Source organism: Pseudorca crassidens, chromosome 20 (assembly GCF_039906515.1).
Source record: "Pseudorca crassidens isolate mPseCra1 chromosome 20, mPseCra1.hap1, whole genome shotgun sequence".
In the NCBI taxonomy this organism is placed as follows: domain Eukaryota; kingdom Metazoa; phylum Chordata; class Mammalia; order Artiodactyla; family Delphinidae; genus Pseudorca; species Pseudorca crassidens.
In genome coordinates this window covers 49,556,887-49,584,154 of record NC_090315.1, presented here as the reverse complement: position 1 = coordinate 49,584,154, position 27,268 = coordinate 49,556,887, and the positions used below count along the sequence as shown (strand labels likewise).

General features: G+C 47.4%; 1 protein-coding gene across 5 annotated transcripts; it reads right to left on the bottom strand.

Annotated features, from left to right (window-relative positions):
• Positions 1 to 640: 640 nt before the first annotated feature.
• On the bottom strand, positions 641 to 27,170 carry AARS1 (alanyl-tRNA synthetase 1). 5 transcript variants are annotated; one of them, XM_067721018.1, is made up of 21 exons: positions 26,855 to 27,170; positions 18,396 to 18,560; positions 15,377 to 15,565; positions 14,913 to 15,058; positions 12,539 to 12,730; positions 11,885 to 12,029; positions 11,392 to 11,537; positions 10,634 to 10,742; positions 10,329 to 10,479; positions 9,491 to 9,615; positions 8,911 to 9,055; positions 7,894 to 8,072; positions 7,080 to 7,193; positions 5,784 to 5,990; positions 5,093 to 5,277; positions 3,754 to 3,862; positions 2,970 to 3,083; positions 2,300 to 2,419; positions 2,090 to 2,176; positions 1,570 to 1,683; positions 641 to 1,165 (listed from the first exon to the last, which is right to left on the bottom strand). In XM_067721018.1, the coding sequence occupies exons 2-21, from the start codon at positions 18,537 to 18,539 to the stop codon at positions 980 to 982; spliced, it is 2,907 nt and encodes a 968-aa protein (XP_067577119.1). In that variant the 5' UTR covers positions 18,540 to 18,560; positions 26,855 to 27,170; the 3' UTR covers positions 641 to 979. The 5 variants fall into 5 exon arrangements, with proteins under 5 accessions (XP_067577119.1, XP_067577118.1, XP_067577117.1 ...); XM_067721017.1 differs by lacking the exon at positions 26,855 to 27,170 and adding an exon at positions 22,220 to 22,309; XM_067721016.1 differs by lacking the exon at positions 26,855 to 27,170 and adding an exon at positions 22,080 to 22,272.
• Positions 27,171 to 27,268: the final 98 nt, after the last annotated feature.

The window sequence follows — 27,268 nt, the reverse complement described above, 5'->3', positions numbered from 1 at the left end:
CTTGTGACTGCTGGCCTCTGCTTCTTCTCTCAGCATAGACCTGCTTTTCCTCCTCCCTCAAAGTCCGCAGGCCTGAGAATGACCCAGGGCCCCAGAGCCAGCCTGCTGTACTCAGGGGACATGAAATCAGCCAGAGCGGGCACAACCAAGTACCGTACACTACTACCAAACCCAACTGTCTTCAGACTTGGGTGAATGGACACAGAACCAGGTCAGAGTCTCCACCCTCACCGTCCAAGTGAGGTCCTGGAACCAGGAATGACATGGCAGTCAAAGGAGTGGGGGGAGGCAACTGATGTACCCTGAACACCTCCTATACCAAAGAATGCCTCTGACCTCACACCCAACCTGCACATCAAGTGAGGAAAAGGGATATGGGCCTAAGAAATGAAGGTATTCTCCTACAAGGGGCTCTATTCTGTGGGCCACCTCCACAGATGTCGAGGAAAATCCAGCGGCCATTATTCCCGAACTTCAGGGGTCTGGGGCGAGACTCGGCAAGGACTGCGACCAGAAGCCAGCTGGAGCCACAGCATTTATTCTACAGACACCTAGGGAGCCACGGGCTGTCACACTGGGGGCACCCGTGGGGTGGGGGGTGGGGAAGAGAGGGGAGGAGAAGATAAGAAATCACACGGCATTATCGAGTATTGCACATGGTCCTTTTATTCTCTGCAGCAAAAACGATTCCTCCCTGCAGGCCCAGAGCCTTGGGTCTGCAGAGAACTCTACAGACAATCCTGGGGTAGTGGTTCTAGACAGATGGCGCTGATGTGCTCGGGGCAGAAGCGTAACATGGGAACTGAGTCACAGACTGGCTCCCAGGCTAAGTTCCAGTTACTGCTGGGTTAGGAGGACAGATGGGGCTGTTTAAAGGTCCCAAGATTAGAATGTCCTTGTGGGGGATGGAGTGCTCCTGGCTGGACGGATCCATCTGGGTGCGGGGGAGATGCCTCCTCGTGGTAGCCGCCCTTCCCCCTCAGTTCTTCACATCTCCCAGGTGGAGCTGGGCAAAGGTGGCGGCCAGCTGCAGCGCCTCCTGCAGGCAGCCCACGTTCTTGCCTGTGGCCTGAGCGGACACATCTTTGCCACCACCTTTGCCATCCATCAGACCTGACACCTGTTGCACCCACTCGCTGGCTTTCAGGCCCCGGTTGGCTGCATTCTAGAAGACAGGAAGGAGAAGTGGGGGTCAGGACAGAGGATGGGATTGAGGGAGACAAGGAGAGGGGTGGGATGGAAAAAGGATGGGGGAACCTGACACCCAATCCTGCCCTGGGTGGTGCTGCCAGAGCTAAGAGAGATCCTACTGTGGGTATGACAGCCCGGGCGAGGCATACCAAGCAGCAAAGCCAGCACGGTTAAATATATCCACCAGGGAGGGGAGAGCCTGAGGGGAAGGCGTGCTGGGGAGGTGACAAACAGGTGAGCAGGAAAACGGCCACTTCTAACAGGGGTTGCACAAACACACATGGGTCTTGGCAAACAGGTGTAAGAACCAAGCTCCCTGAGAAAAGCTATGGCCACTGGCACAGAGCTGCTGTGAGCAAGACTGCAGGGCACCCTGACCTGGGGGACTTGACACAAGCATGTGATCTTGCCAGCCTCATTATCCACTGTGAAGAGCATGGCAGACGTCTCAGGGGAATGCGTCTTGAAGAGCTTCAAGGCTTCGTTCAGGGCCTGTGGGGAGAACCTGGCATCAGGCCATGGCCCTGGGGAAGGGGGCCACGCTCTCCACAAGTGCAGCGGGTCTGCAGAGCTCAGTTCTCAGAGAGCTCCCACCCCCTACCCCCTTCTAAGAGCAGGTGCTGGTCCCGGGAGCCTGGATGGAGGACTAAGCACAGGGCCTTGCCCACGCTCTGGCTCGGAGCTTCGCCTTCCACCTCGAGGAGCCACAGCTCTCCAGCCACCAGCTCTCTCCATGGCTCAGCCCAACCTCAGTCCCAGAGAGTGGGCCGTCAGGCAACTACTCTGCTCAGAGCCACAAGGCTCCCACTTCAGCCACCAGAAGGCTGAGACCCCGAGAGGAGGAGACAAGCAGCAGACAGGCACAGGGTGGTGCCATGGAGCCCCAACCCCGGCTTGCCTTGGCCGAGGCGCCGCTCTCCATCTCCAGGATGACAAGGGGCTGGTTGGGGCTGCTGTCAATGAGCTGCTTTGTCTTCTCCAGCACCTGCAAGGAAGGGAGTCCAGAGGAGAGGCCTCAGGTCAAAGGCTCAGACTCCGAAACCCAGAGAGCAGTCTGCACAGCCTTTGCTGGGTAAATCCTCCCGGCTCCTGCACTGCCAGGACTCACCCGCTTCTGGACATCGGCTTTGTTAGCCCGGTCTAGGTCATCCATGATTTTCTTCAGGGATTTGAGATTCTCCCGGAATTCATCCTTCTGCCACTGAGGGATGACTGCGGTGGCCAGAGCCTGGAACCAGAACAGGAACTCCACTGGGAGCTGGGCCACGAGGAGCGAGGATGTGAGCCCACCCCACCCTTCTGGCTTCTGACACCAGAGTCCCCCAACCAGTGTCCAGAAGGAGAGAGAACACAAGAACAAAAAGGAATCCACTGGCCTTGAGACGAGTCACTTTATGAGCAACTGCATGAGTTGTAAGGAGCAGGGCTGGAGAGAAAGGGGCAGAATAAAGAGAGCTGGGACCCTGTTAGACCTGGTCCCCCCACGGCAGTGAACACAGCCCGTGATGGGCTAATGGGAAGCCCCCGAATGTTAACAAACACCAGGAGACCTGGAGACAGTGGGCTCCCACAGTGCCTCTCCCACCCCCCTCAACACCGGTGCCCACTAGTGCTCAGAAGGGGCTGCCCTGCCATCGGCAATGGGGGCAGCAGCTGGTTCCAGGGGTCCGGAGGCCAGGATCCGGGAAGCTCCCTTGGCAAGGTTGCCGGACATCCGAAGTCAGTCCAAAGGCCCACTGCACCGAGAACCAGGACCTGAGGAGGGAGGCCGCCCCTACCTCACCAAGGTCCGCGATCTCCCTCTGCACGTCCTTATTTGGCGCAGTCTGGGCCTTCACTTTGGCCTCCGCGACAGAGAGAGATTTCTTCAAGCTCTCTGCTTTCCTGAGCGCCTGGGAGGAGGCAATCAGAGTTGTAAACTGTGGGTCAGGCAACTTTCAGCTTCACGACTCTGTGAACGGTGGCAGACACCAATGGCAGGCTATGGAACAACACACCCCCAGAACACCAGAACTTTCTCTTCCTTCAGGGGCAAGTGTTTGCAGCCTCATGCCCCAGAAAGGAGCACCCTCCTCACACACCTGGCCAGCGGAACTCAGGTTCAGGGGGTGACAGAGAACTCATGAGCCAGGAGCCCTTCCCACCTATGAAATCATCACTCCTCAAGCCTCGGCACACGTCAGGCGTGAGCTACAGTCTCCACCCCCAGAGCAACTGTCCCCGTACTCCATGCGTCTCAAACTGGGTACATACCCCAAGGGAGATGTGGCTAAGTGCTGGGGGCACAGAAGCCACAGCAAAACTATGGCCTACCCTCCTAGACACAGACATCTTATGGCAGAATCTACCTATATTTTAAAAGATTAAATGTAAGATAGCTAGAACGTTTCGTGCGGTGCTGGCTTTCTTCCGCCAGGCGGGGTAACGGGAGGACACCCTGGAGGGAGTGCTGTACCTCCGATTCTGACCGCAGTGGCCACGTGACCATCGGCACTGTGGATCCACAGATTGGGCCCCGCTTGCCTTGTTCAAGTAAGCCACAAACCAGCCTGACCTGCTCACCTTCTGGGCTTCGGCACCTGTGACAGCAACAATCCTCCGGATGCCCTTGGCAATAGCTTCTTCACTCACAATCACAAAAGCTCCCGCATGACTCGAATTCTGCAGATGCCTGAATGGCAGAAGGCAAAGTTCATGGTCCTCACAGCACCCAGGAGCCCTTGGCTGGCAGGCAGGAGCCCTAAGTGGTAGTCGCGCCCAGGGAAGCTCCCTCAAAGGGATGATGAGCAAAGGCCCTTCGTGTTTATTTCAGAACGCAGCTGTGGCCTGGAAGGGGCAGGCAGTCAGGGAAGGCCTGGCTGGGGCCGACACTGAGCGAGGCGCCACGTTCCTGAGCCTCAGTTTTCTCACGCATGAAATGTGGGTAGTTCTCCCTCACCACACTGCTGCCGTCTGTCCCTGCTCAACAGCCTGAGAGTATCTGTGGATTCCCTCTCAAGTCTTACCACAGCACCTCAGACAACCCCGGGGGCTCAGAGAACCTCAAACGCTCATTTACTCTCAGCCACTCCGCAAGGATGATGTAAAGTCTCCGAAAGCTGTTTCCAGTGCTCTAGAGTGTCATGGAGAGAGGTATCAAGGCAGAGGTGGGACTCATTTGAAGGCCCAATTCTACTGGACAGAGGGAGGCCTGGAATGTGATCTCCCAGATCCCTACCCCATCCTCCATGCACCCACCTGCTCTCTGCCTGCCTGAGGCTCACAGGAGGCCCTGGATGGGCTCTATCATGGCCTTAAGAATGTCTTTTTCCCCCTGATTTCTTGGCAGGCAGGAACTTCCCAGGCCACCAGACAGTCCCAGAAAGACCCCAAGGGCTATGGAGGACTCCAAGTTGGCAGAAACACGTGGCTGCCCACAGCCAAACTGAGCCAGGTCTACCGTGGGGCTTGACTCAGGGGCTCTGAGACGATGAGGTTAATTCCACAGATGCTACTCAAGCCTGCAAAGGGAACTATGTGAGGCCCTGGGAACGAAAAGGGGCTAGGACCAGATCAGAAGCTCCAGCGCCCTGCGGAATCATGAATTCCCAGGCCTTCTGTCGTCATCCGTCCAGGGAACGAGAGCAAGCAGCTGTAAGTGTTAGGATGACATTTTTCACCTTCCCTCCTGGGAAGAACGTTTCATCACACACCCAGTAAATGTCAGCGTCAGACACGGAGGGGTCTGATGGGAGCACGCAGATGCTGATTCCTGGGAATGCTGTTTGGCACCTGCATTTCTGAGGACTCTGTTTCATCCTTAGACAAGTGAGAGCTGGTCTAGCCTATTACCCACACCTTCCGAGGGTAACGCAAATTAACAAAAGGCAGGTCCACCCACTGCTCCCCCTGAGGTACTCACGTTCCCCCACAGAACTCAACAGAAGTGAGCGAGCCAGCAGGACCAGAGGGGTCATCCAACAGCTCAGACACCGGGACCCCAATAGAGACGACTCGCACAGGGTCAGGATAGGTCTCATCAAACACAGCCCGCAGGCCCTGGATGGCTTTAGCTGCTGCCAGAGGACAATCCTGGGTGTAGACGGGCTGCCACGGAAAGAAGATAGGAAAAAAAGCTGGGAAAAGATCTTCTCTGAAGGTGCAGTAGGAAGCAGCAGGGAGAGTGTAGTCTTGCAGGCATGGCTCTGGGTTTCTGATCTCGGTTCTGCCCATCACGTGCCCTGAGCCTCCCAAAATAAAGCCCCATGTGTAAAGTCAAGGGGCTCAAAATAGGAATTTCCAACTACTTTGTTGAACAGTGAACCAAACCTTAAATGGACGTGCTGTATGTAAAACAGATTTAACTAAAAGAGCTCTGGTTGTCCTAAAGAAGGGGCGGACCAAAGACCTCCCTGAGGTCCCCCACTGAACACCAGCACTGCCTCCTACCCAGCACAGTCAAGAATCACTGCTTTGAACACATGTGTTCACCGGACAGACTATGGCTCGACAGAGTGAGAGCATCTGGGCGGGGGCGGCTCCATACATAGAAAGCGATGGTGCAGGAAGGAGTGGAGTTCATGACCCAAGAGCTCACATGTAACGCAACCCACCTTGGCTGCTTCAATCATCTCGTTTGCAATCTCCTCGGCCTTCTTGATCTGTTGGGTGGACATGGCTCCCTTGGCGGTGAAGTCAAACCGAAGGCGGTCAGGAGCAACCAGGGAGCCTCTCTGGTCAGCCTCCCCAAGCACGGAACGCAGGGCGAAGTTCAGGATGTGGGTGGCTGTGTGGTTGCTCATGACAGGCCTCCGTCGGGGCTATAAAGGGCAGAGCAGGCTGGTGGAGAGGTCTGCAGCGGACTGCTGCTCGGCCCCCAGCACCTGCTCTCTTCTTCCCAAGTACTAGAGTTTTTAGCTGGACCCATGGCTGCCCAGAATAAAGCCTACAGCTTCCCATGCCGCTAACTGTGGCCATGTAACTAAATTCTGGTCAGTGGGCTGTGAGCAGAAGTGATGTGTACCCTTAAAGGAACACACCCTCCCCTTCCTCTTTCCCACTGTCTAGAACAGGAGTTGGCAAGTTATGGCCTGTGGGCCGAACCCGTCCTGCAATCCATTTTTATATCTAGGTTTATTGGAACATAGCCACACCTGTGTGTTTACGTATTGCCTACGTGCTTTTGTGCTTTTGTGCCACAACCGCAGAGTCGAGTAGCTGTGATGGAGACAGTATGGTTCAGAAAACCAAAAATATTTACTATCTGGCACTTCACAAAAAAAGTCCACCAACGCCTGGCCTAGAAAATGGATCTCATAGCTACCTTCTTGGACCATGAAAGCAAGGGCAACACCCCAGGAATGATGGTGGAACAAAAGCAAGGAAGAGCAAGGCCCTGTGACTTTGTGGGGGGGGCCTCTGCATCAGCTCAGACTTTCAGGTGACAAACACACTTCCGTCTTGTTTTATGCTACTATTATTTTGGAGCTCTGGCACGTGCAGCAGAACCTATTTCTTAACACAGGATCCTTGGCTCCTGAAGAAGTATTTGAGGTTAAGCTGGAGAAAGGCCATCCGTGACAATGAAGCTATAGGATCTCAACTGAAATCACTGTGGTCTAACTTGGGAACAGATTTAACTCTCAGTGACATCCCTCAAAATTTACTTCTGCACCTTACACGCAATCATCTACTTATAATTTCACTTAGGAGGGACAGTAATGATGGACCAATTGAAAGCCAGAGGAGGAGATGAATTCCTTTCACAACCTGCATCAAATCACTATGACGTACACTTTAAAACAACTCTTGTAATTCTACATGCCAGGTATGCCTCGATAAAGCTGACATTTTTTTTAAAAGGGGAAGGAAAGATGATTACTAACCAGCCTAAAGCAACTCAAACTCACCTCATCAATAAACAGCCGGACCTGATCCCCCACTTTCAGGCTGCCATAGATTGTTCCTACGTGCAGGACATACCCTCCTCGGACCTGAGCGTTCTTCACCGTAAACTCAGTTTTCTAAGAGGAGTCAAGGAGGAGACCAATACATAAATAAATCCAAATACATATGTGTGTGTATATATGTATATATATAAATATATATAAATGGACATAAATATGAATTCTCCCTTTATGTACTATACACACATACCATTAATACCATTATATATACACACATATATATATATATGGACCACTATATAAATATTTATCATTACAAACACACAACACTTTAAACATGTAATACATGTGTATATATACATAGACACAGACACACACACACTCTCTCCATTAAGGAGCATCTTAGAGAATTAAAGCCATTGTAAGGAAGCTCAAGCCCGAGACAAGGTAACTCATCCAAGACCACAGAGACAGCAGTGGCTGAGCTACAGGCCACGTCTTCTACAAGGATGTCTGCCCTCCAGGGAGCTATCTCTCCTTATTTACAAGGAAAGCCTGGAGGAACCAGGGATCAACCTAAGCAGCCTGGCTGCAAGGATCCTGCTACAAGGGGACCTAACGGTGATGAAAGCAACACAGTACAAGAAGCAGCTCCCTCGGCTTCAGAAACACTGACCACAGAACACGACCCAAAGATCGGTGGTGTCTGCCCCTCAGGGCTGGGAGCACCAAGAAGCCAGAGCAGCTGCCCGGCGCCCAGGCCCGGCCCTTTGCTGGGCCCCCGCTCCCCACTGATGAAGAAGAACTGTTGGCTCACGTCTTCGCTGCTGTCATCGACCTTCACCAGGTAGCCTTCGTCGTAGATCTGCCCTCCTTGCTCGGCATAGAAACAGGTCTTGTCCAGCACCACTCCACACTCCTGGCCCGTGGACACTTCCTCCACAAACATCTTGTCCCTGCGCAGAGCCATCACTGTAGCCACTGCACTCTCAAACACTGCATACAAGGGGAAAACATGGTTGATGACTTCATTCACACATTCTTAGCTGGCTTTTATCGGATTCTATTTCTCAAACTCTCCTTAGGTCCTAATTGTCTAATTTCATGTTGGAAGAAGCCTATTAGACTCCACAAAAGGGCTTAACATGCTGGTTTTCTACTGGAGAATATAATACTCAGTAGGGGTGACCAACTGTCCCGGTTTGCTTGGGACCAGGGGATTTCCCAAGGTGTGAGGAAAACACTGGGACAATTTCAGTGTCAACACTGGGACAATTCTGGGAAAATGGGACAGATGGTCACCCTAACTGTGAGCTACTGAACAGAAACCTGATGAATTTGATTAGTAGGTATTTAAGAGTAGTAATAAATTCCCTACTCCAAGGTCAATTCATAAGGAATGTATTCCTTTTGTGGGCTTCCATACATAGATTTAGGTATCTCTGCTGGAGCAAAAAAAGCAAAAACATGTAGCACCAGTATATTTCTTTTGAGTTGTCTTAACTTTAGAATGCTACTATCCCGATGCAAAATTCAACAGCCACAGGGAATTTTATAAATCAATGTCATTTTCCTTATTTCCTGCAAGATGTTGCAATTAGGGAAAACTGGGTATAAGGTACAAGGAATCTCCTGGTAAATTTCTTTTAGAACTTCCTGTGAACCTATAATTATTCCAAAATAAATAGAAAGTCAATCACCAAGGGTCTCTCTGAGTATAAAATTACACAGCACGGCTACACAGCACTGCAGGCAAGGCTACCATGGATATCCTGGGTTCCTAATCTTGAGACTCATTGCTTGAAAACCACCCCAGATGAGCACACTAACATACCGTAGCTCCCACTGGAGTCCGAATGGTAATTATACTTTGGGGAATCATCTGTTGCCTCCAGACCCTTTTCTCGGAGCTCTTCAATAGCATAAATATCCAGCATAATGAGGTCTTCCCCACCAGCTCCCTTGCCCTGTGATTTCAGCTGCCAGTAAGAGAAATAAGCATAAGTTACCTTAATATCAAAGAAAAAGCACTCTGAAGGACTTGAAATTGCTAAACTATGCCCAATGTAAAGCTCTAGAACAGTTTTTTGACCTCAGCACTACTGACATTTGGGGCCAGGTAACTCTTGTTCTGGGAGGCTGTCCCCTGAAGGAGGTTGAGCAGCATTCCTGGCCTCTACCCACCACAGGCCAGTAGCATCCATCCCCAGTTGTGAAAACCAAAAACTACCTTTATACGCTACTGCCAAATATCCCTTGGGGAAAGGGGGGCAAACTGCCCCCACTTGAGACTCACTGGTCTTGGGAAAAACAGAATTTCAAAGACTTTAATGGAAGGAAATTCTTTCTTGCCTTGCAGCCAAGTCCTGCCTTGATTGGGGCTGAGTTTCTTGCTCACTCCCCAAATGCTTTACCTGAGCCAGCTTCCTCTCCTCTTCAAAGCCATCCATATCTACCACCAGGCCCTTCTCTTCAGCAATCAGTCCAGTAAGATCCACTGGAAACCCATAGGTGTCATAGAGGAGCCAAGCAGTGTCCCCTACACAGCACAAAGGAATCACATAAGAATGACAGGGATGGCCCCCCTTCCTTTCCATCCCAACCCCTTCCCAGGAGGACACTGGCAGTGACAGGAGGGATTAAAGAGCCAGGCAAGTTAGTAATGGTTCTGTGTATTTGTCAGAAAATCCATCAAATCTTTTGCAGTCAACCTGGGGGAAGCACAAGAGGTCCCTGGAAAAGTTCTGTTTCTTAATCTGAACACAAGTGTGTTCAGTTTGTGGAAATTCATCAGGCTTTCACCTTGCACATTATATTATACTTCCATAAAAAGTAAAAACTTCTGGAATTAATTTTCCTGTCTGGTAAAAAATTAAAGTTGTAAAACACTACATACTACTCGTTCCCATTTTTTGCTTGCACACGCGCACACACCCCTATATACGTTTGTATGCAAATACAGAAAAGTCCTGAATAGTTATACAACAAACTCCAAAGAGTTGTGACTTCTGAGAAATGAGTTTGGGAAAGAGGATTTTCACTTTTTACTTCTGTACTGTTTGAATACTTTGCCATAATAATACGTTACTTTTATAATCTTACTATAAACCCCATTTTACACCAAAAGCGGTCTAACCAAGCTATGCTCAGCCTTTGGAGACACAGGAGTCCACTGTCAGTTTGTGAGAAAGGGCTTGCCTCTTCCAGAAAGATGAACCAGGCTATTGAAGAAAGGAACAAACCGGTCCTTACCGGGAATGGTTTTGCTGTCTCCCAGGCTCTGAATTTTCCTGTCCAGGATGCGACGCCCTCTGCTGAGCGTCTTGAGAAATTGCACTTCTTCTTCATTAATGATGTCCTTCACCATATCTGGGTCCTTCTTTAGCTCAGGAAATGCATCTCCCTGGTAAACGGGAGACACAGATATGAGCCCAATGAAGGCAGGGACTATACTATGACTCCTCTAAAAATTCTCATTAACAGTGTGATATCTCCCACTCTACGACTTTTAAGGTATGTGCTTCAGTACAGAAGAGGTGAACAGGAAATACACCTACCAGGGACTGCACAACAACATCTGCTAATGTAGCAAAGAAACCCCTGCTGGCGTTGAGTTTCTCATGGGAGTATCGAACAGCCCGGCGGAGAATCCGTCTCAACACATACCTATAAGAGGCAGAACCCAGTTTCCTGCTAGACAACATTCCCAGCCGAGCGTTTGGTAGTGGGTCCTTTGGAATTCTACCCAAGCAACATGACCAATTTTTTGTCTTTCTCTTTCAGATTCTTTCTTTTATCCTAAGCCTGCTTTTTCTTTTTTCTTTTTTTTTTTTTTTTGCATTCCCCCAAAGTCATTAACATTAATTCCAGCATAAAACTCAGTAATATATCCAGAAAGATGCATCAAGGATAACCTGGGGTAACCTTGGTTTATTTTCCAAGCTTGTTCTGCTGAACCAGAGATGAAGGCAAGAAGTACAGACCAGACGGCCAACGTGAGGCCCACAATCCAATTCCGGGTCCCGGCTGTCAGTAATGAAGTTGCCTGGGGTTCATCAGTATCTCCCCTGCCCCTGCCAATATCTTATCAGACAAACCTAAATACAACCCTTATCATCTTGTACTTGGCAGCAGAAATTTAATATAGTGAACTCTTCAAAGTGAGCTGAAACTCCCTTTATCCCTAAAAAAAATAAAAGGATCCCTCCAACTACCTAGAAGACAAACAATAATGAAGTACGGTGTTAAGTTCCACAGAGAGCCATAAAACTCAACAGCGTCAGTCCTCACCCTGCCCCACGTGTAACACACTTACCCCCGCCCTGTGTTGTCAGGTCGGCCACCATCAGCCAGGGCCACGGTGATGGTCCGAGCGTGGTCGGCCAGCACCCGGTAGGCCATGTCGATCCCATCAGCATCATCAGCACCAACCTTCCCAGTGTATGGCCGCGCACCTGTGCCCTACAGATAAAAACCAGGAGGCAGCTCATCAGGAAGCAGCCCTTCTAGTGTTGCCTCACCCCAGGAGGTTCAGAGAGGACTGACGGGGCATAAATCGAAAGGATGACCTCTTGCCAGATCCTATAACCCCAAAAAAGGTAACAGGAGCAAGAGTGAAGAGCCTCCAGCTAGGCCCCTGCACACAATAAAATACAGTGCCTTGTGCTTAGACCCCTGTGTTATTAACAGTGAAGCTGGTAGATGGTCACAGGTACCCTCACCCAGCAAAGCATATGATTGTTTTATCTTTGACAGTACTAAGGGTCCAGCCTGGAAACCTCCACAGAAGTCTGCAATAGGACCAGTACCTTCTGAATGGCTTCAAAGTAAGGGACAAAAAGGTCAGTGTCATAGTTGGACATTTTATTCTGCAGCACAGACACTAATCGCTCCAGGCCCATCCCTGTGTCAATGCTTTTCTTGGGAAGAGGTTTCAGAATGCCATCGGTTTCCCTGCAAGATCGAGAGAAAGAGGAGGATGAAACACGGACTCAGGCTGCCACCTCTCCCTGCTGGGCAGAACTCACTTTGCAGTTTGCAGGCTGTGACTATTTGCCATTTGCCTCTGCCTGTTTTGGTGGGAGGTGGGGCGTGAAGGGAGAACGGGAAGAAATACTCTGGGGTTCATTAAAGAGTGAGGCAAGCTTCAAGGAAATGAGCTTTAAAACAGCAGTTCAAATTACAGCAAAAATGACACTATAGGAATAGTCCTTAAGCAGGCAGTATGTGGAATAAAACTAGTTTATAAAAGAATAGGCCCAGCCCTGTCCCAGAGATCAGAGGGAAAACCTGAGAAATAAAATTGAACAAATGTCCACAAGATCCCATGATGCCTTTAGCACTTCTCCACTGTCCCCAAAGACGAGGATGAGAAGACAGCCATGCGCCGAGTTCCTCTCGCTCTACGCAGCTTGAGGAAAGGTGCTGCTCTTAGCAGGAACAGATCAGGACCCCAAGACCACCTGTTATACTGGATGAACACGAGGTTCCAGATCTCTAGCACATTGGGGTCATCCTGGTTGACGAGGTGCGCCGCATCCCGACCACCAATCCGGTCATAGTGGATCTCACTGCAGGGACCACAAGGGCCCGTGTCACCCATCTCCCAGAAGTTATCCTTCATGTTGCCTGGGAGGATTTTGCTGTCATCCAGCCTGCAGAGAGCGGGAAGATAAGCCCATTTATAGCTAGTGACAGGATTCTGCACAGACTTGCATCCACCAAAAAAGGAGATCCTTATGCATTTCTAGAAAGAAGGCTCACTCTTTGGCAATTACTAGTGCTGAGTCTGCATTCAAATCCTGATAAAGAAGCAGAACATGATTCTTTTCAAGAGTGACTACAACAAGAATACAAAATGCACATATGCTGTGATCATAAATAAATAAAAACATGCAAAGATATAGATAAAGTCTAGACAGGAACACGTAAAAATGAAAACGTTTGTGCTGAATATGACCAGAATTTACCTATCTGTCTGTTTGTCTGTCTGTCTATCTATCTATCGGCTGCCCAGCTTGTGGGATCTTAGTTCCCTGATCAGGGATGGAACCCGTGTCCCCTGCAATAGAAGTGCGTAGTCCTAACCACTGGACCGCCAGGGAATTCCCGACCAGAATTTAAACAAATTTCTTTGCACGTTTCTTTGCAAATGTTCCTTCATTTTTATAAATGAAAACAATTATATTATGACAGTATAAGTGTTGAAAAAAAGCAGCTGATCATTTAAAGTCACCTCTCTATGCCCCAATTTAGTCATCTGTCTTTTACCTTAAAATGATACCAAAAAGAATTTAAGGTTAAAACATTTCCAAAATATTGACTCTGCTGAGAGTTGCTAGATAACAGAGCACTCAAAAAAGATTATGCTTGTTTGAAATCAAAGTACAGATATATACAAGCCAAGTAAAACAGGATTCAAAAAGTCAAGATTAGTATTTTAAGTTTCACATGTGTTACTACTCAAAACATCCAAGTACATTTAGACTATAGAGTCTAACCAAAGAGGGATTTCAGACCAAGTACAAGGGGAAGCTGGATTGAAACAATATACCCTGAGTAAAAGTAATTTAAAAAAAAATTAAAAATAAAGGAGAAGTAGCAGTGCTTAAGTATATAAAAAGCTACACACTAAATGACAAGAGAGTTTAAGTAAAAAGAGCAAGAAAATGAGACAAGGACATCATGGGCATTCTTGTTATCTACAGGGGAACATCACTCCACAATCAGATTCCTCTTGATACAAAGCTTCATAAATTCTATTATGTTCTAAGCCCAGAACACATATTGCTCATCTATCATGTTACCTTTTATGCTATGTGATTTTATATTAGAATTATATTACATTAAAAAAAAACAACCCACGGGGCTTCCCTGGTGGTGCAGTGGTTGACAGTCCGCCTGCCGATGCAGGGGACACGGGTTCATGCCCCGGTCCGGGAAGATCCCACATGCCGCGGAGTGGCTGGGCCCGAGCCATGGCTGCTGAGCCTGCGCGTCTGGAGCCTGTGCTCCGCAACTGGAGAGGCCACAACAGTGGGAGGTCCGCGTACCACAAAAAAAGAAAGAAAACAAAAAAACCCCCCACAACTTCCTTTGTCCTAGACCTGTTTGATGCCATTACATTTCTATAAGAAATAAACTGTTTCATATCAATACACTCTGTTGAAAAAGACACACACATACACACAGGGCTACAGAAATATGAAAAAAGGCCTGAAAGACTGTATATGGGGTATCAAACTATTAACAAGGACTAATGTTAGGGATCTTCCATTTCCTATTTTTTACATTTCCATACAGTTTGAAATTTCACAACATATGCACTCTATGTACAATTTCTAAAAATATATAAAAAGCAAAAAAAAAATGAGAGGGCTTCCCTGGTGGCACAGTGGTTGAGAGTCTGCCTGCCGATGCAGGGGACACATGTTCGTGCCCCGGTCCAGGAAGATCCCACATGCCGCAGAGCGGCTGGGCCCGTGAGCCATGGCCGCTGAACCTGCGCATCCAGAGCCTGTGCTCCGCAACGGGAGAGGCCACAACGGTGAGAGGCTCGCGTACCACAAAACAAACAAACAAACAAAACAAAAAAAACCACACGAGACTCTTTATGTTGGCTTTCAACGACAGAATGATCAAGTAAACCTACTAAGAAGCAAAGGATGCACCAAAGGATAATTACTCCCAGTCACCTCCACCTCCACCTCCACATACACACCCCAAAATAGGAAATGGCAATGCACCCCAAGTCCTAAGACCCCACTCTGGCACTGAGTGTAGGAACCATTTTATTCCTCCGTACTCATACTCTCCACATGCGAGCTACATTCTTACCCCAAGTTGTGCCAGATCTGTTTGCACTCCAGGTCTGGTTCTAAGCTGGCTGCTTCATCCCCCCCAAAGTAAGTAACGTAGAGTCTTTCAACTGGAATGCCAAACTCTTGGGTGAGAAGTTCTAGAGCCATCTTACATGCCAATTCCTACAAAACGATCAAAAAGATGTGGAATATGACCAAACCAGAATCTATTTAATATGAGTAGGAGAGGTCCAATACAGTATCTTCACCATAAACAGTCAAATTTATACAAGAAATCCACATGTAAACTGAAATCATAAAATTACAGGTACTGCTTCCAAGAAGTCTTAGAATTGATAAATGTCCTTCACTTCTGAATCTCCTAGATGATATTTTGTATCATGAAACCATCAAAGTTAGAACCCATTTCCCTCAGTAGAAATGACTGTTTTGCTCAAAATTCCTTTGATCTTTGCTCAGAGATCTCCTCTTTGAACTTACCTTGAAGTAATCTCCAAAAGACCAGGAGCCCAACATCTCAAAGAAGGTGTGATGATAGACATCCTTGCCCACATCGTCCAGGTCATTGTGTTTGCCCCCAGCCCGGATGCATTTCTGGGTATTGGCAGCTCTGCTCAGCTTTGCCATAGGGTGAGATGGGTCAACAGTATTCAGAAAGATGGGTTTGAACTAAAAAAGAAAGGGAACATTTCAACTTTTAAAAAGCTGCAGATATATCAGGTGTTTACAGGCTGGCAGGAAGAGAACACACATAGACTATTCATTTCCGGATTTGATTAGCCTGCAATACAGAAACTTATCAGAGGCAGGTGGCCCTGTGTGCTGCAGCAGAGGCAGCCTGTCTTGGAGCAGCTCCTCCCTGGTCCTAGTTCTCCAACGGTCTCCACCACTGCCAGTAACACCAACTGCACAAAGGAAAGCCCTGCCAGATCTGGGATAACAGTCAAGGTTGATGCAGTGAAACCTGTGTTTCCTCTCAAGTCTCTGCAGTCAGGGCTTATACCATCTTTCTGGAAGAACATATTCTAAAACCAATGTGCTGGCTTGGTAGTAAAGGTGATAAGGAAGAAAAAAATTTGAGACCTGTTCAGGGAGTAAAATTAGCACCACTTGGTCACACTAAGTCACACTAGCTCCATAATCACACATGGCTGGTGTGTGATTAGATATAGAATTACCATCATTGCAGAAAGTACATTGTACAGTCCTGCGCTAGACCGTAAACTCCTTAAAAGCAGAAACTATCTTACTTAGCACCTAGAAAAGTACCTGAAAAGAACAGATGCTCAATAAATACTAATTCAAAATGTAAAAACAAACAAAGCAAAACAAAACAAAAAACACAAGGTATTTCTGATTAAGAGGCATACAGCACATAAGCAAATGACTGCCTGGGTTCAAATCCATGCTCCAGCATTTACCAGCTTCGTGAGCTTGGGCAGTTTACTTGAGCCTTCAGTGCCTCAGTAGGATGGCACAGAGTGAGGATTAAATGAGTTAATATACATAAGACACAGAGCAATGCCTGGTGTATAGGAGGTGCTACATGCAGGCTACTAGTTACTGTTATTCAGGGAATGTTTATAAACCTTGGACTCCATGGCTTCTGCCAAGTACGTTCAGTTCATGTGGGAGAAGACAAAGCCTAGGTATGGCTGAGTAGAACAAAACTGTTTCAGTATTCCAGAAAACTCACCACCTGGAAAGAGTCCACCTAAAATTAGTGCCCTCAATTCCAGGTGTATGCATGGGACTCACACAACTGAAAACACTTTTATAATTTCATGGTTCATGTAATACAGGTGGAAAATGTTCCCAGTGCCTCTAATTTTCCATGCCAGAGAAGAGACCTGAGAGAACAGAAAATGTCAACTTATCCCACAGTGAGGGGCATCCTAAGGGCTGGTGGGTCCACCAGGCTAAGCAGTCACCCAAAGAACCTCCAAAGGAAAGTCCTGAGGGCCCCATCTAACCTGAATCCACTTCCAGCCAATTAAATAGTTTTCAATGTCACAGGTATAGTGAAAAACTCCTTTTAAACACCTTTATAAACTTGTGATGCTCTCATTACTTCACAAGAAAATGCTTGTCTCCAAAAATAAAACTTTTAAATATCTTTTATAGTTCAATTGCCCCAAACACAAATCCTACCAATAAAGTTTCGTCAGCAGTAGATCCGAATTGGCATTCGTGGCAGTAGCTTCAAGAAAGAAGTTTAAAAAAAGAAAAAAATCAATAAGACTGTGCATGGGACTTCCCTGGTGGCACAGTGGTTGAGAATCCGCCTACCAATGCACGGGACACAGGTTCGAGCCCTGGTGCGGGAAGATCCCACATGCTGCGAAGCAACTAAGCCCATGCGCCACAACTACTGAGCCTGCGCTCTAGAGCCCGTGAGCCACAACTATTGAAGCCCACGTGCCACAACTACTGAAGTCGCATGCCTAGAGCCCGTGCTCTGCAACGAGAAGCCACCGCAATGAGAAGCCCATGCTCGCCACAACTAGAGAAAGCCCGTGTGCAGCAACGAAGACCCAACGCAGCCAAAAATAAATAAATAAATACATTAATTAATTAATTAAAGAAAAAAATAAGACTGTGCATGGCCTAGAATGGGAATGAAAGCAAAGCCTTAAAAGAATCCTGAAGAGGGGCTTCCCTGGTGGCGCTGTGGTTAAGAATCCGCCTGCCAATGCAGGGGACACGGGTTCGAGCCCTGGTCTGGGAAGATCCCACATGCCGCGGAGCAACTAAGCCCGTGAGCCACAACTACTGAGCCTGCGCATCCGGAGCCTGTGCTCCGCAACAAGAGAGGCCGCGATACTGAGAGGCCCGCGCACCACGATGAAGAGTGGTCCCCGCTTGCCACAACTAGAGAAAGCCCTCGCACAGAAACGAAGACCCAACACAGCCAAAAATAAATAAATTAATTAATTAAAAAATAATAAAATAAAAGCTCCTTTAAAAAAAAAAAGAATCCTGAAGAACTGACATTTTATAAAGAAAAAAACAAGGACAATGAAAAGATGAAGGACAACCACAACAGCTGAGCTAACAAGTCTCTTCAGGGCTCAGCAAGATTAACCCAGCCTCTGATTTTAATAAAGCACAGCTATTTCCTTAGGAGAAAAAAAAAAAAAGGCAAAACTTTACAGACCAGATGTAGGCTGTATTTTTCTTGAGAGGCATACAAGTTTAATCCATGAGTATCGGGGTCTCTCATCATAATTAAAAATAATGATAGTTAATATTCAAGTACCTACTTCAAATACTGTACTAAACATTTTAAATGCATTATTCTATTTACTCCTCACTACAATCTAAAGGCAGGCACTATCATTATTCCTCATTTCACAGACAAAGAAACAGAGGTTCAACGACATAAAGTAGATTCTGCAAGATCACACAGGAAGGACAGAACTGGGATTCTGACTGACTCCAGGGCTGCTGTGCTGCCTCTGTGGACAAAAAAGCCAAGGGGAAGGGAAAATACCCTTACCTGGTTCATGCCTGCATTGGCAAAGAGCAAAGTGGGATCATCCAAAGGGATGGTGGCAGATGAGTGAACATAGGTGTGTTCATTTCTCTTGAAGAAATCTATAAAACGCTGCCGGATTTCACTTGCTGTTAGGGTTGAGTCCATCTCGAAAGTAACTCTACGGAACTAACCAGAGGAAAAATGAAAGAAAATTAGGGGAATTGAAACTAAGATAAGTAAACATTACACAAGACTCCTAGCTTCTCAGGCCATGTCAAAGCAAGACACGGGTAAGCTGTTTGATCCTAAAACCTCTATGTTGTAATGTCCAAGGCTGAAATCATCATCGAAGCAAAACTTGCTGCAGTAGCAGAGAGCAACCCCACATGCTCTTCCTTCCCGGGCCAACCTCAATCTGTTCAATACACCAACACATTAAGCGGAGGAGGTAGTTTCTTCATGCATTCATTCACTGCAAAAATGTATGGAGCGTCCGCTGTTCCAAGCCCTAGGTCAGGAATTAAGAAATGGGAATAGGGCTTCCCTGGTGGCGCAGTGGTTGAGAGTCCGCCTGCCAATGCAGGGAATACGGGTTCGAGCCCTGGTCCGGGAGGATCCCACATGCCGCGGAGCAGCTGAGCCCTTGTGCTACAACTACTTAAGTCCGCGCGCCTAGAGCCCGAGCTCTGCAACAAGAGAAGCCACCGCAGTAAGAAGCCAGCACACCGCAACGAAGACACAACACAGCCAAAAATAAATAAATAAATTTAAAAAAAACACAAAAGAAATGGGAATAAAACCTCACAGTTCAGTCTAGCAGAGGAGCCCCCTGGAGATGAGGGAGGCTCAGGAGACCCAGGTTCCAGTCCTAGCTCCAAGTCCTTAAGGGAATTACTTCAACAAAAGGGGGCCATAATAGATGAACTCTAAGGGCACTTCCAGCTCTGTCTTAACCCACATGCCTAGAACAGTGCAAAGTTCCACTATCCCCAAAGCCAGGGCCTCTAGGTTTGGCGTGACCATCTAGGGGAGGCAACAGTGGACCTGGGCATGGGCCCATCTGTACAAGGAACTGCCCTGCAAGTAGCAGGAATGTACCTGCCTCCACTTAGCTCCTCCAGAACCCAACTGCTAAACTGCTGCCTTCCCAGCTATTTGACTGCTAGGGAGTGAGGACGTTGTAGCCACACTGAGGAAGTAGAGCTCAAGAGCCAGTGAAAGAGAGAGGGAATCAGAAGAGAGGGAAATTAGGAATAAAACAGCTTTACAGTTTCAGAGCTCTTTCACATATATTACACGGCTTCTATGACAAGCAGATTAGAGAGAATTGACAGGCCTTGGTAGAGGGTACCAATCACTGGCATGGAGTTGTAGTGCCATGTTGCACTGGGTGTCTAGAAAAATAGGAACCATCTCATTCACAACATTATCTAAAAGTCTCTAGAATTCTAGACCTAGCTCTAACCTTTAAAAAGTCACTTTGAGGACTTCCATGGTGGCGCAGTGGTTAAGAATCCACCTGCCAATGCAGGGGTCACGGGTTCGAGCCCTGGTCCGGAAGGATGCCACATGCTGCCGAGCAACTAAGCCCATGCACCACAACTGCTGAGCCTGCACTCTAGAGCCCGCAAGCCACAACTACTGAAGCCTGTGAGCCTAGAGCCCGTGCTCCGCAGCGGGAGGGGCCACTGCGATGAGAGGTCCGCGCACCGCAACGGAGAGTAGCGCCCGCTCGCCTCAACTAGAGAGAGCTTGCACGCGGCAATGAAGACCCAACGCAGCCAAAAATAAAAACAAACAAATAAATAAATACATTTATTTTAAAAAAACAGTCACTTTGGGACTTCCCTGGTGGTCCAGTGGTTAAGACTCTGCGCTTCCAATGCGGGGGTCGTGGGTTCGATCCCTGGTGGGGGAACCGAGATACCACATGCCTCACAGCATGGCCAAAAAAATTTTTAAACAATTGAATAAAAAGACACTTTGTCCTAAATTTGTTTCCTTTTTTGTAAAAAAGTAAGATCTACTCTGCCTACGCCACCTGGGGTGTAAGGCCAAAACCCATCCTGTATCTGGAAGCAACTTGTAACCTGGAACAAATTGGATACTATTACTTTACATCACTTAGCTCAAAGTTTTCTTCCTTCCTAGGAGGAAGATACAAAGAAAGATGTACACAACGAACATGATGAGACTGTAACTCTTAGATTTATGTTTAATCACAATTTCAATTGATTTATTCACAACTCAATCAACTCATTACGCAAACAAAAAGCCCTTTGGGCAAAAAGATGGTGAAACACTGGCAGACAGAGCCAAGGAGCTGACTAAAATCCCCACAGCTGAGGATTTTCTGTTCACGCTAAGGAGTCAAGGCTACGGTTTCTAGAAAGTTTGTCACACCACATTCTTCCTCGACCCTTCTCATCATGGCTCTCAATGAATATTAATCATGGTGGCAACAATGAACGTACGGTGCTAATCCTGACTGAGCAGCGACATCACAGCTGTTTCAGAATGTTCATTGCTCCTCCTCTAAATGTGTTACCTGAGGAAAATAAGCAGTTCCATTCCAAAAGACACATGAATTTTCCATCTTTGTTTATTCATTCAACGTACTGAATACATACTGTATGCTGGGAACCAAGATGAAAGAGAGTTCATGCCCTTAATAGGGAGATAGTCACAGAAATAACTGCAGTATGATGTAAAAGGATCGAATATATTGCTGTTAGGCCCTATGGACGCTGGGACTATTAAAGGCTGTGTCACCATCATCACTCATTCATTTATTCAATATAAATACACAGGAAGGCTATACTGGATACAGAGGTAGCACAAAGGAGGTCAGATTCCATTTCCCAGCAGGAACTGTAAAGGTCTTAAGTACCTTAAATCTCACTGGCCTTTGGGTTTAAGGCTCCAGCCACTGGACCTTTCAACATGCTCTTCACTTGCCAGGTAAGCTGACTACCCTATTCTCCCTTTTTGCCTTTTCCTAGTTAATTTCTCATTGTTGGCATCTCAATTTCAAAGAGACTTATTTAAGGAAGGCTTCTCCTTCTTAATCAGATTCTTCCTATTTTAGTCTCATAGCCCCAGGTGTCTCCCGTCATAATTTGCACATGCATTTGACAGCTGGAGGTCCATCTCCCCAACAGGCTGTAAGTTCCAGCCCAGTGAGAATCATGACTGGTGGTTTTTGCTCACCATTACGGTTATGTCCTCAGCATCCAGCACAGTGGTTGCTAAGTATTTCATGGTATAATTAATAACCCTTTAGTAGCGAACTGCGAATGAACTTAAAGCACACTGGAAACGCAGACCCTGAAAAAGTAATAGCTAAACGTGATGGAGCACGGAAATTGCTTCTAGGTAGGCCCGGACTAGTATCAGTTATTAGCTAATTTTAAGAATTTAGGGAACGGCTCACAGCCTGATTCCACCCGTCTTGACCACTCTACCCGCCCGCAACCCCGCCCGCCCCTAGGGGATTAAAACCAGGGGAGATAAAACCTCAGCTTTGGGCGGATGGTCAGCGACAACAGTGATCCTTCCAAGGTCTCGGTCCTCAGCAAGGCCACCCGAGGCCACTCCACCCCCAGCGCTCCAAGGGTCTGACAAAAGGCCACTCTCCAGCTGCCGTGTCGCCAAGCGGCTGCCTCAACCCCGGCTCCAGCCCGCGCCCCGTTCCGGAGTACTCACAGGGCCTGGCCCAGGGGCCAAACGCCAAGCACAGCCGCTATCGCGGCGCCGTAGAACTCTCTCAGAGGTCAATCTGCTTCTCCCGAGGGTCGCAGTTCCTAACTCCTCCCTCAAAGCCCAGCGCCCGGAGCCACGGTTACCTGTCCCGCAGACACGCAGAGGTACCAGCGCCAAACCACTGCCCTTGGCAGCACGCACCGCCCCGTCCAACCAGAGCGCGCGGATGGAACGTGCCCCGCCGCGCCTTACCTTTCCGAGAAATTATTGGTCATCCGACATGCCAGTCAACTGGAGCACGAATCAGCTTATTAGTTGGTTTCTGGAAAGGCGGGTCTAAATCGGCTGATGCAATGGCAGGGAAAGAAGGGACTGGGGCACGTCACGTGACAAATAAGGATGTGGACTTCTGGGGACCGACATTTTAGTATCCATACTCGAAATCCTAGTCGTTGACATGATTAATAAGGGGGAAATGGTGACGTGTGTTTGGTAGAGGTCACAGCTCTTAGTATCTAGTTATGTTCGTTTTAGTTGCAGAATGGTGTGCAGGCCTCAGATTCTGATACGTTGTGCTCATGGATACACTTGTCCTTTAGACCTTGTTGGATTTGGTGTGGAAAAAATAACATACTCTATGAGAGACAATTTGGCATTTGGTCCTCGATTTGCCTTTGAAAAGTAATAGTTAATGTTTATATGTGAGGCATTATTAAACATTTCCTACATTATTTCGTTTAGTTTTTAAACTGTGTATGAGGCAGGCCAACTGGCATACCTTTTACAGATGAGGTAACTGCCTTGCCTAAGTACACACTGAAAAGTAAGTTAAAGAACCAAGATTCAAACCCGTTTCTGTTCAACGCCAAAGCCCATGACCTAAACCTCTTCACTATTAACCTACATCATCTTGTATATCTAAATACAAGGGTATAAAATTGTGCTGCAGGTCATAACTGGGTTAAAGATATTGTTACGGAACACAAGTTCATATGCCCGATGTACAGTGAGGCCAAACAACCCAAAAAGTGGGAATTTGGAGTAGAGAAAGGTTTATTGCAGGGATAAGCAAGGAGAACGGGTGGCTGGTACTCAAAAACCCCAAACTCCCTGATGATTTGGGTGGGGGGGGTTATGGTAAAATTTAGGGTGAGAGCTGTAGGGTGTGTGACTTTCTTCTGATTGGTTGGTGGTGAGGTAACTGGGTGGTGCTCCAGGAATCTTGCGCTCAGCCTGAAGTTACCATCCTCCACCTGAGTGGGGGGCCTTAGTTCCTGCAGAAGAACTTAAAAGATATTATATGTATATTCCTTGAGGAGGAACCAGGACCCTACCCCAAGGCTGCACTATTGTTTCTTGACTGCTCTTCCCTTGTTTCTGCATTCCCTCTCTTCCCTGATTAGCAACTGTCTGAATCTGCCCTTTGGAACTCTGGGAAGGTTAAGGAGGCTGAATAAAACCTATTTCCTAGAAAAGCTTTTGTGCTCAGGACGGCCCCACAGGGTTCTGCTTTGTTTCAATACTTCAGAAGAATTTTACTCTTTTCATGTAAAAGAGCATGCTACACAAATAGAAGGTCAAGCTCAAAAGCTAGCAAGAAGTCACTTAATTTCCCAATTCACAGCAAAGCATTAATAATCATCATCACACCTAATGTTTGCTGAGCACTTAGTATGCAGCAGACACTGATCCTCACAACAACCTTACGAGTTACTTTTATTACCTGCTATTAACAGCTGAGGAAACTTAGGCACCCAGAGGTTAAGACAGCTAAGGTCAAAACCAAGAGAGACAACTGTTCTGATCCAAAATGGCCCAAAATAGATCTTCCCTGGTGGCGCAGTGGTTAAGAATCCGCTTGCCAACGCAGGGGACATGGGTTCGAGTCCTGGTGTGGGAAGATCCCACATGCCGCGGAGCAACTAAGCCCATGCGCCACAACTACTGAGCCTGTGCTCTAGAGCCCGTGAGCCACAACTACTGACCCCACGTGCCACAACTACTGAAGCCCACGCGCCTAGCGCCCATGCTCCGCAATAAGAGAAGCCACCGCAATGAGAAGCCTATGCACCGCAATGAAGAGTAGCCCTCGATCTCTGCAACTAGAGAAAGCCGCGCAGCAACAAAGACCCAATGCAGCCAAAAATAAATTAATTAAAAGAAAAAAAGATATTTAACAAAATGGCCCCAAATAGCATATTTAGTCACAACAACCTGAGAAATGGGTCAGACTTTTGTACCCGCACATTTAAAATGGAGAGCCAAAATTGTACAAACTGTACTTTCAAAATAATAATAACTTAGCTATGTTGCCATAGTTGTTGCTGTTAATATAGCACTTTCACTAACAAAAGAATTGAAGATAGATTAAAAAATGTTTTTTATTCCCCAGTGATTGGTTCAGTACACATGAAGAGAAATTGTTGAAGCCCAAAAGTCACATTCTTCTAAAAATGAATTTTCTACATGAATTATTCAGATAATTACCCAGTTCTCTATGATACTGTTACCGAGTCCAAGCTCGCTCTGCTCGCCACACAACAGGCCAGTAAATCAGAGACAAGGTGTTGAGGCAAGGAATACAAGTTTATCCAGGAAGCCAGAAGACCGAGAAGATGGCAGACTAAAGTCTCAAAATAACCACTTATTGGGGTGTGGATGCCAGTTTCTTTTATAGTAGAGAGGGGGAGGAGATGAGGAAGTAAAGTAAAAAGACCGTAAATTTTGCAAATATCCCCTGCAATGGCCAACCTCAGGGCTGTGTTAATTTCTTATTTCTTGCAGCCATTCACAGGTGGACAGGGTCGGGCTATTTCCCTGAACAAAGGTGCTTTGGTTTAACATTCAGGGGCAGGGTTCCCTGAGGCAGGCCACTATGTATAGACGGTATCCTTTTAGTGAACAAAGCAGCGGAAAGCAAAGGTTAAAGTAAAAGAAACAGATCCAACATGTAGTCAGATTTGGCTCTTCCCTGTTACAATATTTTTCCCTGACAGATAGTGTCAACTATATAATAGAAGGAAAACTATCTTAATGCAACATGCAAATTGTCTATTTTAGGAAACTACTAACTTATTCTGGGCTAATTGCTTAGGACTGTAGGTAGCAGTGAGTGCTATACACATGGCTTGCTCTGCAGTAGAATACTGGTTGAACCTTACCTGGGGGCATGAAGAAGATAGCAGGGGCTCAAGATAGTACAGCTAAAATACTTAGTTTTGGAAGGATGTAGTCTAATTCTTCCATGGCACCTAAGCTACTTTTATCATCTATAAAATGAACTTTGAATGTTCATTTATTTGCTATTAGGTCAAATGGGGGTGACTGAAGAGTTTTCAGACCATGAAGTACCATAGGAGTCACCTAGTGATTTCGGATGCATGCAGCAGTAAGCAGTAGCTTGCAGCAATTAACAGCGAGTGGTAGCTGGAAGCAAGATCTTAGTTCCCGGACTGGGAGTCCTAACCACGAGACCACAGGGGCCAGCGGCTAGGGCTTGGATCCCTAGTTCTTGCCTACCTTGTCAAGAATGAATTCAGGCGAGGAGGCAGAAGGTAAAGAGAAAAGGAAAAAGTTTACTGGAAAAGCAAAGTACATGCAGAAAGACACATGGGCGAACTCAGAGAAAGAGTTGCGCCTTTGGGAAATTCTTAAATTCTTTATAAAGGGGCAGTTTTCCGAGGCTTTGTCTTCCTTCTGGCCAACCATCTTGTTTTGTTCTCCCCTGGCTAATTTGTCTCAGGACCCTCCCCTTAGGTGCGCATGCACCTCTCAGTCAAGATGGATCCCGACGTGAAGCTGTCTGGGAGAAGCAAGAGTCACCATGGCCTGGAGTTGTCCCCTGACTTTTGACCCCCAAGGAGCCTTTGTGCCCATGTGTAGTGTCTCCCTTGCCCCAAGGTGAGGGGAAGCGGAGATCCCTTGGTCCTTTACTCGAACAAGGTTTTGCCCCTCTTTGCTCTTGCCATGACTGTTATCTTAAGGCATCCACAAGAGACAAAGCTTGGCTATTTACCCTGTCCCTGTCATTGCTTCTATTTCAGAGCAAGCAGGAGACTGATTGTAAATGCCTAACCTGCAGCCCACCTATCTCCTGTCTCAGGAAATGCAAACAGGAGGCTAGTTGTAAGTATCCAGCCTGACCCACTTTTTTCTGTCTCATGAAACGGAAACGGGAGGCCAGTTGTAAATGTCTAACCTGGGGCCCATCTATCTCCTGCCTCACTAGGATCTTAAAATGCAGACCCAATTTAGTAGGTCTGGAGCCAAGCCTGAGATTCTGAATTTCTAATAAGCTCCCACGTGTTATCTGTGCTATTACTGGGGGATCACACTTGGAGTAGCAGTGGACTAAACTAGAGAATGAGCTTCTTCACCTATTTGTTCAGAGGCAAAGAGTAAAAAGTTTGATCTGGGGTTCCCTGGTGGCGCAGTGGTTGAGAGTCCGCCTGCCGATGCAGGGGACACGGGTTCGTGCCCCGGGAAGATCCCACATGCTGCGGAGCGGCTGGGCCCGTGAGCCATGGCCGCTTAGCCTGCGCGTCCAGAGCCTGCGCGTCCAGAGCCTGCGCTCCGCAACGGGAGAGGCCACAACAGTGAGAGGCCCAAGTACCACAAAAAAAAAAAAAGTTTTATCTACAGGGACTCCCTTGGCAGAACAGTGGTTAAGGCTCCACATCCACTGCAGGGAGAACGGGTTCAGGGAACTAAGATCCCATATGTTGCAGAGCCTGGCCAAAAAAAAAAAGATTAAAAATAAATTTAAAATAGGAACTTGCCTGGTGATCCAATGGTTAAGACTCCGCGCTTCCAATGCAGGGGGGTAGGGGTCGATCCCTGGTCGAACTGGGATCCCACTTGCAGTGCAGCCGAAAAATAAAATAAAATATTCATTAAAAAATAAATTAAAAATAAAAATGTTTGATCTGGGGGTCAGGGAGGGGGGATGTGCATTCCTCATCTATTTATTCACCAAGTGAATGTCTATTATGCGCTAGACCCTAGAGATCAAGATTAAGGAGAGCACTGCCCTGTCCTTATGGAGTTTCCAACCTAAGGCGGGAGCCTGACATTCAGCAAAAAACAACTCGGTTTAAAAAACTCAAGGCGGGGGGAGGGGGGGAAAAAAAAGCTCAATACCCAAAGGCTACCCCTGTTGAAACTTAGACCTAGCCTTTTTGCACCCAGGTACT